The sequence below is a fragment of the Siniperca chuatsi genome, linkage group LG6 (assembly GCF_020085105.1).
Source record: "Siniperca chuatsi isolate FFG_IHB_CAS linkage group LG6, ASM2008510v1, whole genome shotgun sequence".
NCBI classification, from domain to species: domain Eukaryota; kingdom Metazoa; phylum Chordata; class Actinopteri; order Centrarchiformes; family Sinipercidae; genus Siniperca; species Siniperca chuatsi.
In genome coordinates this window covers 11,299,944-11,316,761 of record NC_058047.1, presented here as the reverse complement: position 1 = coordinate 11,316,761, position 16,818 = coordinate 11,299,944, and the positions used below count along the sequence as shown (strand labels likewise).

Genomic DNA, 16,818 nt, shown 5'->3' with positions numbered 1-16,818 from the left:
GTCATGTTGTGGTGCTGTCAGTCACCCTATTGCTCATGCTGAATTACAGCGCATTTCCTCATTTGTCGTAAGTTTAGTGACAGGTCATGTAGCTGTCTGTATTATAGTAGCACCAGCCTGGATACTGATTAACTGCTGGACATGGAGCACTTTATCAATCACTAAACCATCACTAAAGGCAAATATGGTAAGAAATTCTTGTTTACTATGTTATTTAGGGTGGTTTTTTAAAAATCTGAATCAATGGAGTGATTAACAACTCCTCCACAGCACCTTTCACACTTGTCTCCATGTGTTTGAGGTTTATTTTTGGTAATTTCCTCCTGACCATCAAGTCATCCATAAATATGATGTTGGAGAAAAACTTTTAACAGATTTTATTGTTTGACTATAGTTAAACCTCAGTTTCCTTCTGTCTTGTAACTAAGTACTAATTGAATCACCCTTAAAACTTTTAACTTGGTTGCAAAGGCATGATCTGATGTTAAGAAACAGCATCCTGACCGTCTGGTAAATGCAGTAAAATGTCAGTGTGTTCCGCTAAAGTTTGCTCTCTACAATAATTTTTACAATAAAGGGGAAGTTGGGTTTTGAAAAGAAATGTTTCGTGCTGCTGCTGATGAAAGAAAGCTTTGTTACACACCAGTATTACTAGTTAATGATTCATAGTATACTCAGTAACGCTTTACTTCTCTTTTACTATTATCTTCCTCTTACCAATTTCTGTTGAATTACGCACATTAATTGTATTTCAAGACTTTCTTTATATAGAAAAAGATTGACGGTTGATATTTAGTCTTTAAATTGAAAATGATCCTGTACTTCCTCCAGGGTTTTCTCTATATTAGGGAGTAGACTTAAGATCCTCATGACTCCAAAACTCCACTGAAAACAGACTAATGAATGTAATTTCGGCAGCTCTTAAACACGCCAACAATTAAATAAATGTCTGTTTTCTGTAGCAGAGACTGGCTGGTACCTAATGTGTGATAAAAGACCTGAATAGTATTACCTGAATATATCCAGTCACACTTTATTTGCATAGCACCTTTCGTACAGGTTAGTGCACTTCAATATGCTTTAGAGAAGACTGACAAGCTGATAATAAGAAAGTAAAAAAGTTTTACTGACTATTGGTGTGGTCTCAATACAGATCAATAGAAGACATCAATAGAGTCCATCAATATGAAAGAAAATCCTGAATTTCACAAACCAGAAGATAATTTAAAGAGCTTGCACAAAATGAGTTATGACTGTAATTAAATCACATTTTATTTAACAGTCTTCATTTTGTCCTTCAGTTGTACATTTCTCAGCAGCACACCTGCACAGCTACAGTCTGTGGCGAGACTTTGTAAAACACCTGCATTAATGTGACAGCGCCAAAGGAGGCAACACACACACACACATATAGAAGCGCACACACACTGTGTTTCTGCTGCAGGCGCTCAATGACTGAAAGTGGAACCCTGTGAGTCTTTTGTGGTGTAGAGAAAAGGTTTTTGTCTGTTTCCTCTCTTCCTTGCAATAAGAGAGACGACTGCGAGCAGGGCTTGCAGCTTATTGGTGCAGGAGTTACAGGGGAGGGTGTCTCTATGGTAACTGTTGCAGGATGCTGGCTGAGGTACAGAGGTGTGTGGTTGTGAGCACTTCCTGCTTTTCTTCACACCCTCTGTTACAAATTTAGGTGTTCAAACAGTATATGGTGTGATTATTTAATTATTATCATATTTTCATGTTTTATCCACATAACAGAATACAAGACGTGTTCATTCACCACAGATTTTGCTTATATTTCCACCACGTTTCCCTCCTTGCTGATCATATCTGTCAGTTAGCTAACCATTGCTCCATTGAAACAGTTATCTTACAACGCATAATGAAGCTAAACAAAACCAACGATATGATTTCTGTCCTGAGCACTTCCCTCTTTTAGTTTGGCACATTTGTCCAGGTGAAAATGACAACATTTAAACCCCAAATGACGCAACAGAGACGCACCAAATAAGGAACTTACATCCTTACAAGATGACTGAGACGTATGTCGACACTAATGAGGGGAAATTTTCTTTCTGTTTGGACCTCATCCACACTGAACATGTTTTCAAAAACACTCCAAGGTGAACAAATTTACACGCCACTTTATCAGGTACAACTATACGTTTTAATGCAATCCAATACAGACAAACAGATCTGCCCCAAATTCTACATTTAGGAAGATTATAATGTTCCATTATTATCGTAGAAAAGGTTTCAGTCGTAGTCATCTGGACACTGTTTTCAGAATCAAGACGTTTCAAGACGTTGAAGTCATTCACAATTGAGAATGACTTCCGGATGGGAGCCGAAACGTCTTGATTCTGAAAACAGTGTCCAGATGACTACGACTGAAACCTTTTCTACGATAGAACACTCCTGGACGAATGAGGGACTACACCAATGTTCCATTATTGTTGACACTGTCAGAGAGGTGTTAATTCAACTATATGTTTATTACTGAGGTCGTAGCTAGTGGTGAGTTTGTAAATGTGTTGGACTAAACGTAAGAAACACCACTCGACATAATGCAGTCCAGTGCAAAACCAGTGCAAACTACAACCTCAATAAGAAACAAATTAATATGTCTCTGACAGTGTCAATCAAAACTCAACATTATTATTTTTGTAAAGGCAAAATTTATGGCTGAGCTGTTGTTTTAGTTTGCATTAGATTTTACAGGTGTACCTAATAAAGTGGCCACTGAGTGTAAAAACACTGGTCTTGAGTTTTGTAATACTTATTGTATGATGTTCATCCTCTCACAAATATGGACAGCAGATTTCCACTTAGCAGCAATGTGGTGCAGTTCAGTGTGAAGAACCAGACAGGAAATTACTGCTAAACATCCAGTTTAAAAAGAATAAAGAGACTGACATAAATGTCACAGTTGATCACCAGCCGAAAGCAGATGAGTTCAAGGTGCAAATATAAGTTAATGCCACTAAGATAATAAGTAAGTGAGTAAACTTTATTTCTATAGCGCCTTTCAAAAGTTAGTTACAAGGTGTTTCACAGGTGCACAGAAAAATGGCCAAAAGTGGCCAAACATGAGAAATTAAACAAAATATACAAAGAACAAAATGAAACCATAGTAAAAATGAGATATCCAAGATATCCAACCTGACATGATACTGAACTCCCTCCCATAAAGATGTTCACCAGCAAGTCATGTGACTGTTTTTATGAGCTTTGGTTTGCATGTCCTTAAAATATAAATGATGCAACAAAGACAACCTCTACAAACAAAGAAAAACCTCTGGAGGCGCCCTTTAAAAATCTGTCATGAAATCTCATCAAAGTCAGGAACCCCCTTAATTGCTTCAAGCATTGGTACAACATCATACTGTACTATAGTACAGTCAGGAATTGTCTTCATTAAAGTGACTTTATAGAGTGAAGAGAAATGAATATAAATAAGATTTTAATGTATCATTAGTGATAATGTCACTTGTTCATACTGATTCCAATCTCTGAGAGGATTTTTAATTACTCCAGAGTGCACTTGTAAAAGTTTTGTCTGCTGCACAGGGTTGGAGGAGACAGCTCTGTAAAGATCAAAAAGACCAGGAAGCTGTGTTGTTGCACGGTGCATTCTCAAAGATAAAGTAGAGGTTTGACAAGCGGTGTGTGTTTATGAGCGTGGGGGGCATGCCTTGCTGTGCTGCTAACTTCCTGCTTTACAAACAGAGCTGCTGCAGTGGAGTTTGTGCTCCTGTGTTGTTGTCAGGGGGAGAGCGTTGATGTCAAGGCTCTGAGGGCCAGGTTCAACAACAAGGCCAGCACCTCGGACACCAGCAGCCGAGACAGCGGCTCCCCAAAATCTCCACGACCTGGGTTTGGGAAGGCGATCCTGCCAGTGAAAGAGAGCGATCTGGCCCATCACAGACTGTCTCCTACATTTCCTCCTGTTCCGATGGCTGGCCCGGGCCTGGTGAGGTTCCCGAGGGCAGAACCAATGGTAGCCTCCATCCCCTCCAGACCATTCCCTCGACCGCCTCCCTATCCTGGAGTCAGAGCATCCATCCAGCCGGCAGACGCCACAAAGATCAAGCAGACGGGGGAGATGCTACAGAACATGATGCTGAGGCACCAGAGGCCTCCAGGCACCAAACCAGCCCTGGCTCCAGCTCCAGCACAGGCTCCTGCACCAGTTCCCACCTCCACCCCTCTACCGCTCAGACAGCAGCACAGACAGAGGAGCACAGGGGAAGTGACACCGCTGAGAAAGCCCCTGCCCCCTGAAGGACCCCTACCTTTGAAACCCAAACGGCCTCCCATTGTCAACCTGGAGCCCTTTATGAGGTTCAACCGAGGACCTGCCCTTCCTGGCCCGAGAAAGCGTGACGGTGAGTCCCTCAGGCTTATTTTCTCACAGATTTGTAATTATTAATTACTACATGATTAGATTTGCAGATTCAGATTAATAATACAAAATGTAAATCAACTAATAAATTATGATATATTGCTATTAGGGCTGCAACTAACAATTATTTTCATTGTCGATTCATCTGTCAATTATTTTCTCAAACAATTGATTAGTTGTTTGGTCTAGAAAATGTCCAAAAATGGTAAAAATTGTCAATCAGTGTTTCCCAAAGCCCAAATATATTCAGTTTACTGTCAAAGGAGTAAGTGACATTTTTTTCTTTAAAAAATACTCAAACCAAATAGTTGGCGATTAATTAAACTGTTGACAACTAATCGATTAATCAATTAATTGTTGCAGCTTTAATTATTATGGATTAAGCTACCCCGCAGTATATAAAGTAGCTGCAACATTAAAGTGATGAACACATTAATGCATAAATAATTATAATCCCATAATATAATATATATGATTCTGTAATTGGCCATTCTGCAGAATGAGTACTTTTACTTTGGTACTTTGGTTTACTGTGACACTTGAACAGAACGAAACCTTCGTTAATGTTATTAGTGACACCTGAGCTTTTCCTACTATGACAAGGCAAAATGTCTACTGTGAAAAAGGCCTATTACATGAGGCATTATACATTTCCATGTAATTATTGCATTTTTGTTTTTTTAAAGATCAGTAACACCTGGTGCAGTTTATACCACTGCATATTTTTTTTATCTCAGAACTGAAATGTTTGATGGAAAGTTCAGTCCATTAAACTGGTACATTTTCAAATCTAAACATTGCGGACAGAGCATCACATACCAGAATAAGAGTCATTAGGATTAATTAGGATTCTTTTTTTTAACAAATGTAGTAAACTTTTAAAAAGCAGGCTTTAAAACAAGTCATAAACATATACAGTGTGCATCATTTCTGTGTGGAAATGTGGTAATTAACAGCAGTAAAGCTCGCTAAAATAAAACAAACAAGCTTTGGCATATTTGTCATGAATTTATTAATTTTTTTGTTGATTGTCCATTCAAGTTAGTAGATGTGACTGTTCGTGGCTGATGATCTGTCTCATTTTGCCATAAATTTCATCACGTAAAGAGGTTCTCTCTGGTTCTCCCAGCAGGTTCCCCAGGCTCAGCAAGCAGAGAGATGCCTTTACCTGCAGTAATCAGTCCTCCAAAACCGCCACAACGATCCAACAAACCCAGCAGGCTGCCGCGCCAAGTAGCCTCCATGTGAGTATTTAACTAGTTCACACGATGCTGGTGTCATTGCAGTACCTGCAGGGATGTACATACAGAAAAACATGCATTTGTTTTTATTTCATACACAATCAGCAATGATAAAATCACTGAGAATGCCACAATAATATCAGATTCTTATTTCCATCACAGCTGTCATGATGTACAGTAAAGATGGCAGGCAGGAAATTGTGTGTGGAATTACTTTTTTTTTAATCAACAACAATCATGAGCCCAACATACAAATGTAATGCACTTTAAGAATAATAAATCATATCAGAGACTCTAATTTAGAGTTTTAAAAAATAGCATAAAATACGTTTGCGGCATCCAGGTGTCAAGAGATCTAAGATAAATGTCACGTAACCATGATGTTACTGGTTTGAAAACAGAGACCTTCACCATACATCATCTCTCTCGCTCCACATTACCTGACACACTTTACTTTTAACTATCTAATGAGGGCAAAATCATGCCATTACAAAAAATATTAATCTTATTTGGTAGAAACCAAAAACAGAGCTAAAAGAGAGTCAAATTATAGTTTCCTGTACTCATGTAGTCAAGATAAAAGAGGAGGAGGAGTTGCCAGTATCTTCTCGAATAACTTCACTTGCTCCAAGTGTTGTTTTGGAGCCTTTTTAAGTTTTGAATACTTAGCTTTGGTTATTAAAACTCAGCCATCTGTACTAACTATGACTATCTATTGACCTAAGCACAACAACAACTAGTTTTCTGATTTTATGTCGTTCTTACCAGTTACCAACTTATTTTACTTGCTGATTTTAACTTTCATGTCAATTACACTGCTGTTTCAAAGGCTATGGAATGTTCTGGTCTGTCTTGGTCTTGTGCAACACGTAAAGAGGAATACATTAGATTTGGTCATTACAAGGGTTATCGAAAAAGAATCACTGATGTTCCCGTTTCTGATCATTTATGTGTTTTTTAAATCAAATCCTTGATGATATAGGACTAGGTTTTAGATATTATGAATGCTTTTTCTCCATCCAACGCTTGCTCTCTTGATGATCTAGTGCATGGCTTTAAATATAAATTGAGGTCTTCTTTTGACACTGTTGCTTTTCTAAGAATTAAAAAAAGCCAAGTAGCCCACAAATCACCTTGGAAAACTGCTGCTATTTGTTAGCTGGGCCAAGAGACAGTGGAGGAAAAGTAAATTAAATGTCCAGAAATACAGATCCATCAGCTCTTTGGAATCTAGCGGTGGGTGAGCCTCCACCTACCATGACATCCTTTAGCATGACAACAGATGATGAAACTGCCTCTCTCGTGCAGTAACAAGAATAATCAACACGTCTCTGCAATTAAGATGTTTTCCCTTCTACTTTTAAAACAGCTTTGTTGACACCTCTGCTAAAGAAGTGACCTTGCTAATTACAGGCCTATCTCAAATCTTCCTTTTCTCAGTAAATTTCTTGAGAAGATTATACTTGACCAATTACATGATCATCTGAATACTAATAATATATTAGATAAATTCCGGTCCGACCATGTGACCAACTACCGAAACTTATTTTACATCCATTTTATTAAAGGTAGTAAATGACCTGAGAATTTCGAATGATTCAAACAATGTGGTTGTCCTCTTTTTGTTAGATTTGAGTGCTGCATTTGATACAGTTGATCATTGCATTTTAATCACTCAGCTTGAGAAATGTGTGTGTCTCTCCGACACAGTGCTTGACTGGTTTTATTCGTACTTGTCAGAAAGAAAACATTTTTTGGTTTGGGTGACTTTGTGTCACAGACATTTGACTCTGAATATGGCGTTCCTCAGGGAAGCATTCTGGGTCCTGTTCTCTTTTCTTTATACATGCTCCCTTTGGGCAACATAATTAGTCACCATAATGTAAAAAAAAATAATCACTGTTTTACGCTGATGATACACAACTATATATCTCTGTTTTGCCAGACAAATACATATGGTTGAGTAAACATTCTTTAAAAATAAATGAGCAGAAAACAGAAATTCTACTCGTTGGTCCAAAAGCAGAAAGGTAGAGACTAGACTCAGTGTTTGCTAGCCTGTCCAAGCAAATTAAAATACATGTTACATATCTGGGAGTGGTTTTACACTCTGATCTTAATTTTGTTTGCCATTTTAACAAGGTCACAAAAACAAAATTTTTCCATCTGAGGAACATTGCCAAAATTAAACTATTTTAACTCAGTACGATGCTGAAATGCTGATACATGCTTTTATTACAAGCTGCCTAGATTACTGCAACTCTCTTGTAACTGGTCTCCCTAAAAAGTATTTAAGAACATTACAGATAATTCAGAACGCTGCAGCCAGGATTTTGACCAAGACAAAAAAAAGAGATCATATTACCCCCCTGCTCGCATCACTGCACTGGTTACCTGTATCTTTTAGAAGTGGTTTTAAAGTCCTTTTATTTATCTAAAAAAGCCTTACATAATCTAGCACCCTCATATATCAGCAACTGCCTCTTAATTTATGTCCCAACAAGAATTTTCAGATCTTCCACTGCCTTTCTTTTAGAAGTTCCCACAAGAAATCTGGTGAGGCTGCTTTCTGTTTTTATGGCCCTAAACTGTGAAACATCCTCCTCCTAGATCTTAGAACAGCAAACTCCTGTGGAACTTTTAAAAAAGAAATTAAAGACCTATGTTTTTAACTTGGCTTTTAATTTGGGTTAACTTTGCCTGTGTTTTTGTTTGTTTGTTTTTGTTTACTTATTGTTATTGTTTATTTTCTGATCTTGCTTTGTTAAGGACTTTGGGCTCCATCTTTGCATGAAAGGTGCAATACAAATAAAAGTTATTATTATTATTATTATTATTATTACATTCATCAGGTGGCCAGAAACACGACCCCAAATTAATAATAATGTTGCTCCATATCTGCTGGATGTGTGAATTAGCAACTATCAACTTTAAAAGTGATGATTTGTCAGTGTTGACAACATTGACAAATGGCAGTAAACACTACAGGGTGAAAACCAAAGGATTCAGATAAAGTCACAATAAACCCTGATATTTTGGGGTAAATATAACCTGTATTATTATAATATGAAAGATGTTTTACTGTCTGTTTGCTTATTTCTTTGTTTGTTGGTGTCTCCAATGTAAGCTTTGCAACAATGTCTACTAAAAATTAAATTTATATACAAGTGATGTGCAACAGCAAATATATTCTGAAAGAAAAGTAATACCCATCCCAGATGATGGTTTGATTAACATTTTATGAGACAGAGTTGAACATTTCAGATTGTCAGTGCGGATATAATGAAACATTTCATTAGAAAAAAATTAGTAATTGCTGAATAATGAACATGCAAACATGTTTTGTTTATTGATTGCAGGGACATTGATGATAACCTGGACTATGATGACATTGCAAGCTTTGAGAAGAACGGTAAAAATTACAGCTTGTTCATTGGTGCATCACTGCGGCTCCTTTTTGTTTTTGAAGATCTTGTTCTTCTGTCACATTTTAAGTAATTAAGTAAAAAGTTATGACATAATTTCCTTGTATTATTATCATTATGAAGCACTTTGTAAGAGAGCATGCCACTTTTTCAAATGGAAGACACGCCTTTCATGTCTTTATATTGTGTGACTTCACAGAGTCCTGGAGTGACAACAGTTCACAGTGTATGGACGGGGTAAGGACAGCCAACTGAAAGTGAAAGGCAACTTACTGTGTAGTGAGAATGCTACCCATTTTAAAAATTCTAAACCAGGTGGCTCCTCTTGTTAGAACATGTTGCACTCTTCCCTAAAACTAGAAAACTTAAATTAGATATTATTGTTGGAATACTGATTTATATCAAATGATAATTAAACTTGATTCATTGTCAGTGGAGCAGACACTGATCTAACATTCAAGTCTTTTCTTTAATTCTTTGATAATTACATTTTCATACAATGGGTGGCATTCCCCTTAAATCTAATCATTCCTGTATAAGAATATTTTTCTCTGTTCTTTAAAAGTGCAAATAAAACCTTTTCTCTTGTAGGATGACAATGACGTGTATGAGTCGATAGATGAGTAAGTATAAACTTTCTGTCTTTACCATCAAACCATTGTATCTGTGTTAAGCGCTCTTCTGGCTAAAAGTAGAAAGTGGCTGCAGCTGCATGAACATATGGCAGGACACTGATTCTATTATTTCTGTTACTGCTACTGTTATTTTTGCACTGCTACTGCTAGTACTACTGAAACAGCAACTAGTGCAACAACGATTACTGCAACTACTATTACGAAAAAGGTTTCTCAATTATTGCTTTTTTGCATTTGACACCAAGTGTGAAATGACCAGATTTAAAGTCACAAAGAAACAGCATTTTGCTGAGTTTCTGAGTGAGTGAAGTTTCTGTGTGGTCGGACAAAATGTCTCTTTGAAGCAACAGTAAACACGCACTAAATTGTTCTATATTTTTTAAGGTTATAAGTTGTGTCTGTGATTCAACATATTTCCTGTTAAAGCAGGATGTTGTGACGAAACACAGTTGAAATAAAATGTGGGGCAGAAACCACAAATATACAACTTTTTCCAGAGAGTCAAAGTAATGAGACTACTTTGAGAAAAATGTGAAGGACTTTTTTTGGCTTATCTCTAGAGATGGCAATGTCAGTCTGTTGTTCTATTGGATATATTGCCATGAAATTTCATACAGATATTCATGATCATCAGCTGATTAAGTCTACTAACTTTGGTGATACACTGACTTTTCCTCTAGCGCCAACATGAGTTTCACATTTGCAGTTTTGAGTGAAATGTCTCAACAACTATTACATGGTTTGCCAAGAAATTTGGTTCACACATTTATGTTTCCCTCAGGATGAATATAAATAACTTTGGCTTTTAGACTTTGATCCTCTGACTTTCATCTAGAGCCACCATCAGGTCTTTTGTTTATGATAAAAACTACTGATATTCTAATCAGCTTCAGCTGTACTTGTAAGTACATGTAAGTGCTACTTAGCAAAGGGTTTGCTAAGTAAACACCCTAAACTAAGATGTCAAACATGGTAAACATTACCTGCTGAACATCAGTATGTTAGAGTAGCATTATCATCATGAACATGTTAGCCTTTAGCTCAAAGCACAGCTATGCACACCCTCACAGAGTCACTAGCATGGCTGTAGATTATTGTAGAGGCTTGTTATTCGTGTAATGGTAAAGGTGTATGCTGTGATGTGAAGAACTGTCTAAAAAAGTGACAAGTCATTTCTGATTTTAATTGTTCCTTTATAGGGACCAGGTGGAGATAAACCGGGTAAATGCTGAGAAGAAAAACAAAAAAGAAGCAAAGAGGCAACGGGAGCAGGAGAAGAAAGATCAGATGGAGCGTCAGAAAAAAGCAAATGAGTTGAGGAAAAACTTTCAGGTAAGGAACCACCAACTCTCTTAAATCCAGCTTTGATGACAGCAGATCAGATGCCATAACTTTTGTATTTAGCTGGCATGGGTGACAGTTAAAAAATGCAGCACCTTACAAAACAGGAATGCTATTTGCAGATTGGAGGATTAGTAGTTTAAACATTTGAAACTTCAGTGGGTCAAGCCAAAGAATCATTTTTTTTATTGACATAACACTGAAGCCCAAGTTGAAAGGCAAAAAATAGTTCTAGATCAAATCAGAGTTCCTTCTTTGAAATTCAAATTTGAAACCTAGCTGACATCCTAAAATGTTGAAGTTCTTCAAATCCACCCACTCTATCCACATCCAAATCTTATTCTTTTCTGTTAATTGTTAACTTTTACAGCTTTCTTTCTGTCCTTCTGTAGTTGCAAGGGGAGGTGGAGGTTCTTCATACAGCCAAAGTCCGGCATGACTGGTATGGAGGAGGAAAGCTGGATCTCAGCGTACAACACGGCGAGAGCGTGGAGATCCTCCGAGTAAAGAATAACCCAGGAGGCAAATGGTTGGCTCGCTCTCTGAACGGAAACTGTGAGTTTCACTTTAAATTTCAATCAAGCATGTGTATAAAACTTTCCAGTCTGATCCTCTCTTTAGTGCTATAATGTTTGGCTTCTGAGAAAGGCATAAAGCAGCACTTGATCAAATTCACCTCCATACAATCTAATAGACAATGCAGAGACCTTCAAAGTTTTCTATCTAAAATGTTGGCTGTTGTTGTGATGATATTCTGCCTTTCAAATGTGTAAATTGAGATATCCATATTTTAAAAAATGACAAGTTGGCGGATTCCAGGCTGGCAGTCCTGTGAAGACTCATTTTCTGTAAATATCCAGCAGCAGTTTGTGTGTGTGGGAGGCATGCAGTAATCATTATACTGTAAGTTTCCACTCGCCTGTTTTGATGCACATTTTCAATTTGCGTATAGAAAAACTTGAGTGGAAATACCCAAAATTCCAAAATAAACCTGAAATATTGCATTTGTTGCACTTGGCCTCGGCATATCAAGAAACAATTTTTTTTTTTCGAATATGTCTTGACGTTGTAGGACCTGCTTCTGCAATTATTGCACTTTGGCAAATGTGTGTGTGTGCTTTTGTACTTATGAGGACCAATTTGAGTTGAGGTCTTCATGTTGAAGACGTTTTGTGTGGTCCTTGCTTCCTTAAAGGACTGTTGCCTAATATTTTATTATGTATGTAAAATATTTGACGTATCAAGTTATGCATATGATGATACTATCTGTGAAACCAAAAAATACTGGTGGCCTTATGTCTTTCAACCTCCCAGTACTATTGCCTACCTCCTCTAAAGTTTGATTAACCTTTCTAGTAATTAAGACGGTGTAGTCCCTCATTCATCCAGGAGTGTTCCATTGTAGAAAAGGTTTCAGTCGTAGTCATCTGGACACTGTTTTCAGAATCAGAATCTTTCTAGTAATTAATGTAAAATATGCAAGAATATAGAATAATTATAGAGGACAAGATGTCCCAATATAAGAAAATAACAGGACAAGTTGAAGACAACGAAAAATTCCATGAAGCAAAGCAGAGTAGCATTTTCTCCACTGAGAAAGTGAGGCTGTGTAAAGTATTCAGACACTTTTAAAGTGTGTTTGAAGTCAGTTTAGCACATGGTTATGTTGGTTTCTCCAGTAAGCTAACTGTGTGCTGCTATGGTTACTTCAAGTGTAAAATACCTTCGACACTGATTTATGTGACAGTGGTTAAACTGTCAGCTGGAATTAAGAAATAAGTGCTTCACATGCCAATGTTATAAATGTATATTGTATATATGAATATACTGTATATTGTAAACTGTGTATGTATTGCACGTGAACTTGGCTAACATTATTATCTGTTTACCTTGAATTGTTTATGTTAATCCCAGTTTGTTGTTGCAGATAAAATAACTGTTATTACTTTGTACAATAGCTACTATCAGTAGCAGAGAACAATATGCACAAAATATATACAAATCACCCGATAAAAACTAAACTGTTTGTTCTTGTCATTAATTCAAACAGTGAAACATGGTTTTAGTAGATCAAAATCCAACATTTCAAAAACAACATAAATAATCTTGAGTAAGACCGTACCCTGTGACATATTGTGAATTGTCACAATAAAGCACATCATCTTGATGTTGTGTTACCTTGCAGACGGATACATCAGTAACACATGTGTGGATATTGACTATGAGGCAGTGAAGCGCAAACTGCTGCAGTCCAGAAAAATTGACACATCACTGTTGCCTCCACCACCTCCAGACCCCCCAAAGATGTTAAATGTGGAGTCCAATAACAGAGACAGGTACAGTAGAGCATGTTAATCCTGCTATATTGAAGATTTTAAAGTCATTTTTGCCATCAGTGATTAGCTACTCTGTAATTCCACCTGTAAAGTCACCCAGTTGTTTGGTTGCATTGCTTTCTCAGTTTCACCCACATCTGTTCCAACTAACATGTTGTGTTTCTTGTAATCTGCAGCATGCTTGAAGATGACGGTAAGTGAAAACACATAAACATTATTGGCACATTAGGATTAAATACCAGGTAAAATCTCATCTTTTTTTCTTTTGTTAAACGGATTAAATAGTTCATAGGGATTCACAATAGGGATTCATGAGCACACACCACTAACCATTGCTGAAAAATCTTAAAGCGTCTGTTCTTATTCAATGATTGTTAGAAATTAGCAGCTTTAACTGCAATTGAAATAATTTTATATAAATACACTCAGTTTGCTAAAGCTCAGTAGGATATTTGACAACATGAAGAATGAGAAAGATGACAGATAATGTTAATGATTATTACCTATTTATGAGAAGACAAGATCATTTTAGTTTTGTTTTTTTCTGTACTTTCTGTTTTGTCCTCAGATGACTATGATGACGTTCAACCAATAACTGAGGATTTCCCCCCACCGCCGCTTGAAATCCGGTATTTATTCACTGAAAGGGAACAGGAAATGATATATTTGAATATTTTATTAATCTATGGGAGAAAATCTGAGAAAATGTGTTGGTGATGAATGCATTTGTATGCTTCTTGATTAACTGTTAAATCGTCATATTTTTTTTCCAGCATGGATCCCAAAGTGATGAAAGAGCTAAGAAAAAATTTTAAGGTAAATAGTTTTCACACTTTTACAACAGACTATTTGGTTTTAGTAGTAGAGAAAGCAGAGTGTCATCAGCATAGCAGGGATAGGAAATGTTTATTATATGTTCCTAAATAATTTGTCCAAAGGGAAACATGTATAGAAGGAAAAGAACAGGACCTATGATGGATCCTTGAGGAACTCCACATACAGCTCACAATGATGAGAAGCATCATTTCCACTTGATACATATTATATAACATAAACATTATGACAATTACTGTAATTTAGAAAAAGCTAAAAATGGATCATTGTAATTGTTGTTTCCCAGTATGAAGGGCCTCTCAGGGTGCTGCACACCATGATGGTGGATCCTAATGGCATCATAAAGAAGCCAGGAGGAAAGGATCTGCACGTGACTCAAGGAGAAATCGTGGACATCATCCAGCTCACCAACAGCAAGAAAGCTCTGTGTCGCAACCAGTTTGGAAAATGTATGTAAACACTTTTTGATTGTATGTTATTTTAACCTGCAGCACGTGATACATGAACAGTTTGTGGAGGTGACTGACTTTAGAAAAAGAGTAGAAGTTGATTGGTGCAATGGTATAAACTGTTGAATTTGATCACTAAGCCAAATTTCTGATATTGTGCAGGCTCATTTATAAGTCAACTGAGATTTCTTTAGGATCTTACTGTTATCTCAAGAGCTGATTATTTCAGACAAATAGGATCAGTGCAGTGAGAGAAAAAAAAAATATTTTAAGATATTTTAGGATCAGGCTGAGACCAGAGGAAAGCTATTTCTCAGGAGGTGAATTTAAAAAGTATGAGTAAATGGTCAAAATCTCATCTTGATGTTAAAATGAGCTCAGTTATGTCTAGGAGAAATAGGCTGGACAAGTAAGAGTTCTGATTTTGAATTTTCCTTTCCTCTGGGTGAGGTTGATGGGAATGTGATTAGTTTTAGTTGAATATAAATATAAATATATAAATAAATATAGTAAATTTCATGCTAATCATCCAGTAATTGTTGAGATATTTCAAAATATCACACGAGAGAATTTGTTACCACTCATCCATTTGGTGGTTACACCTTTAACTACTCAATGAATAAACACTGTCACAGATAATAGTAATGAAAATACAGATGATTGTGTAATACATTAAGTAACAGCTGTTTTTTTTTTTTTTACAAATTCAACGCAACTGTTTTACATTAAAGTTTTTTTTGTCTAATCTCTCACAGATGGCTATGTGTCCAGATCTCTTCTTCTTCAAATGTAAGTGAATCTTCATCAGTTTAATATGTGCCACCATTAACATTACTTCAATTTAGTCTGGTTAGACGGTGTAGTCCCTCATTAGTCTGGTTATACTATAAGCAAATAATAGTGAAGTGGCTTTCTGTAAATGCATATTATATGGTACCAGCTGAAATATGACTTTGATTGTTTAATAGAAAATTGTATTGTTATTTTTGATAGTGTAGATTAAATTAGTTATAAATTAAATGAAATTAGTTATACAACTATTAACTATTTCTACTGTAAATTGCACTGTATTCAGATAGACTATTACTATGACTATGTACTGGATGCACCCATTTTTACAAACATAGTACTCATCTTTTCATTTCATCCATGCTTAAATATAATGCGTTTTGTCCTCATGCATGATTACAGTAAAAGTTGTAAACTCAATTTCGACTTAATGTTAACAAGTTTTAGGTCCAGAGTTTACACAGAAACATCAATTGAAATAACGTTTCTGCTGTCAGTTTAACATCAATCTTCTTTTGCAGGGAAGGAGACATTTACGACGATGTTGACTATCCAGGCGGTGAGTTATCTTTGGATCTTCATGCTCTGTAATAAACACAATGCAAAATGTGCTACTGTAATTTCAAGTAATCTGAAATATTCACCTTTGAAAGCCCACGTGTTTGTCTGACTTTTTTAATCAGTTTTTTAATGTTTTTGTCTTTTTTATTTCAGACATCTACGACAATGACTCCACACACTGATTATTAAAACATGTCAAACTAAACACACACACACTCACACAGTAAGAGAGAGAGAGATACACACAAACAAAAGAAGCAAACTATATAAATACTGAAAACTTAAGCTGTTTAAAACTGTATAACTATCCACCTGGATACACATTTTTGCTTTATTTGACTCCACCAGTAGCATTCAGTTAAAGAGGATTCAAACACAGCCTGTGCTGCACAGCCAGGCTGCCTGTTACAACTGAGGTGGAACAGAAAAGAGCTGTCTGGCTCACAAACAAACAAACTAGCTGATATAAAACTAAAACTATACAGACATACACACTCACTCTCTCACACATACTGTACAAGCCCTGTGCTGAGAATAACAAACTTGTCATCATTGCATTGTTTGTCAAACTGCTTGTATAGAAAATGAATACACTATGACTGTAGCTTTGTGTATTGCTCGACCTCTGAGATAATGTAAAATAAATGAATACATTTTTTTCTGGTAATTGTGTCCCAGTTTGAACTGACTCTTCATTTTTTTTAACCCCTGGAAGTGTTATGTTTAGTGTAGATGCACAGCTACGCAGCGAGCAAAACATACTTCCAATAAATGTTGAAGACAGCAGTTGGCCTTTGAGGTTTTT

General features: G+C 36.5%; 1 protein-coding gene across 2 annotated transcripts; it reads left to right on the top strand.

Moving 5' to 3' along the window:
• The first annotated feature begins 30 nt into the window (after nucleotides 1-30).
• si:ch73-40i7.2 (FYN-binding protein 1) lies at nucleotides 31-16,685 on the top strand. 2 transcript variants are annotated; one of them, XM_044200554.1, is made up of 16 exons: nucleotides 31-187; nucleotides 3,767-4,385; nucleotides 5,535-5,646; nucleotides 9,003-9,055; nucleotides 9,268-9,305; nucleotides 9,660-9,691; nucleotides 10,903-11,035; nucleotides 11,437-11,599; nucleotides 13,230-13,380; nucleotides 13,557-13,573; nucleotides 13,949-14,009; nucleotides 14,154-14,196; nucleotides 14,501-14,663; nucleotides 15,419-15,452; nucleotides 15,974-16,011; nucleotides 16,167-16,685. In XM_044200554.1, exons 1-16 carry the CDS (start codon nucleotides 185-187, stop codon nucleotides 16,193-16,195), a joined length of 1,689 nt encoding a protein of 562 aa, XP_044056489.1. In that variant the 5' UTR covers nucleotides 31-184; the 3' UTR covers nucleotides 16,196-16,685. The 2 variants fall into 2 exon arrangements, with proteins under 2 accessions (XP_044056489.1, XP_044056488.1); XM_044200553.1 differs by having other exon boundaries at nucleotides 5,532-5,646.
• The last annotated feature ends 133 nt before the right edge of the window (nucleotides 16,686-16,818 follow it).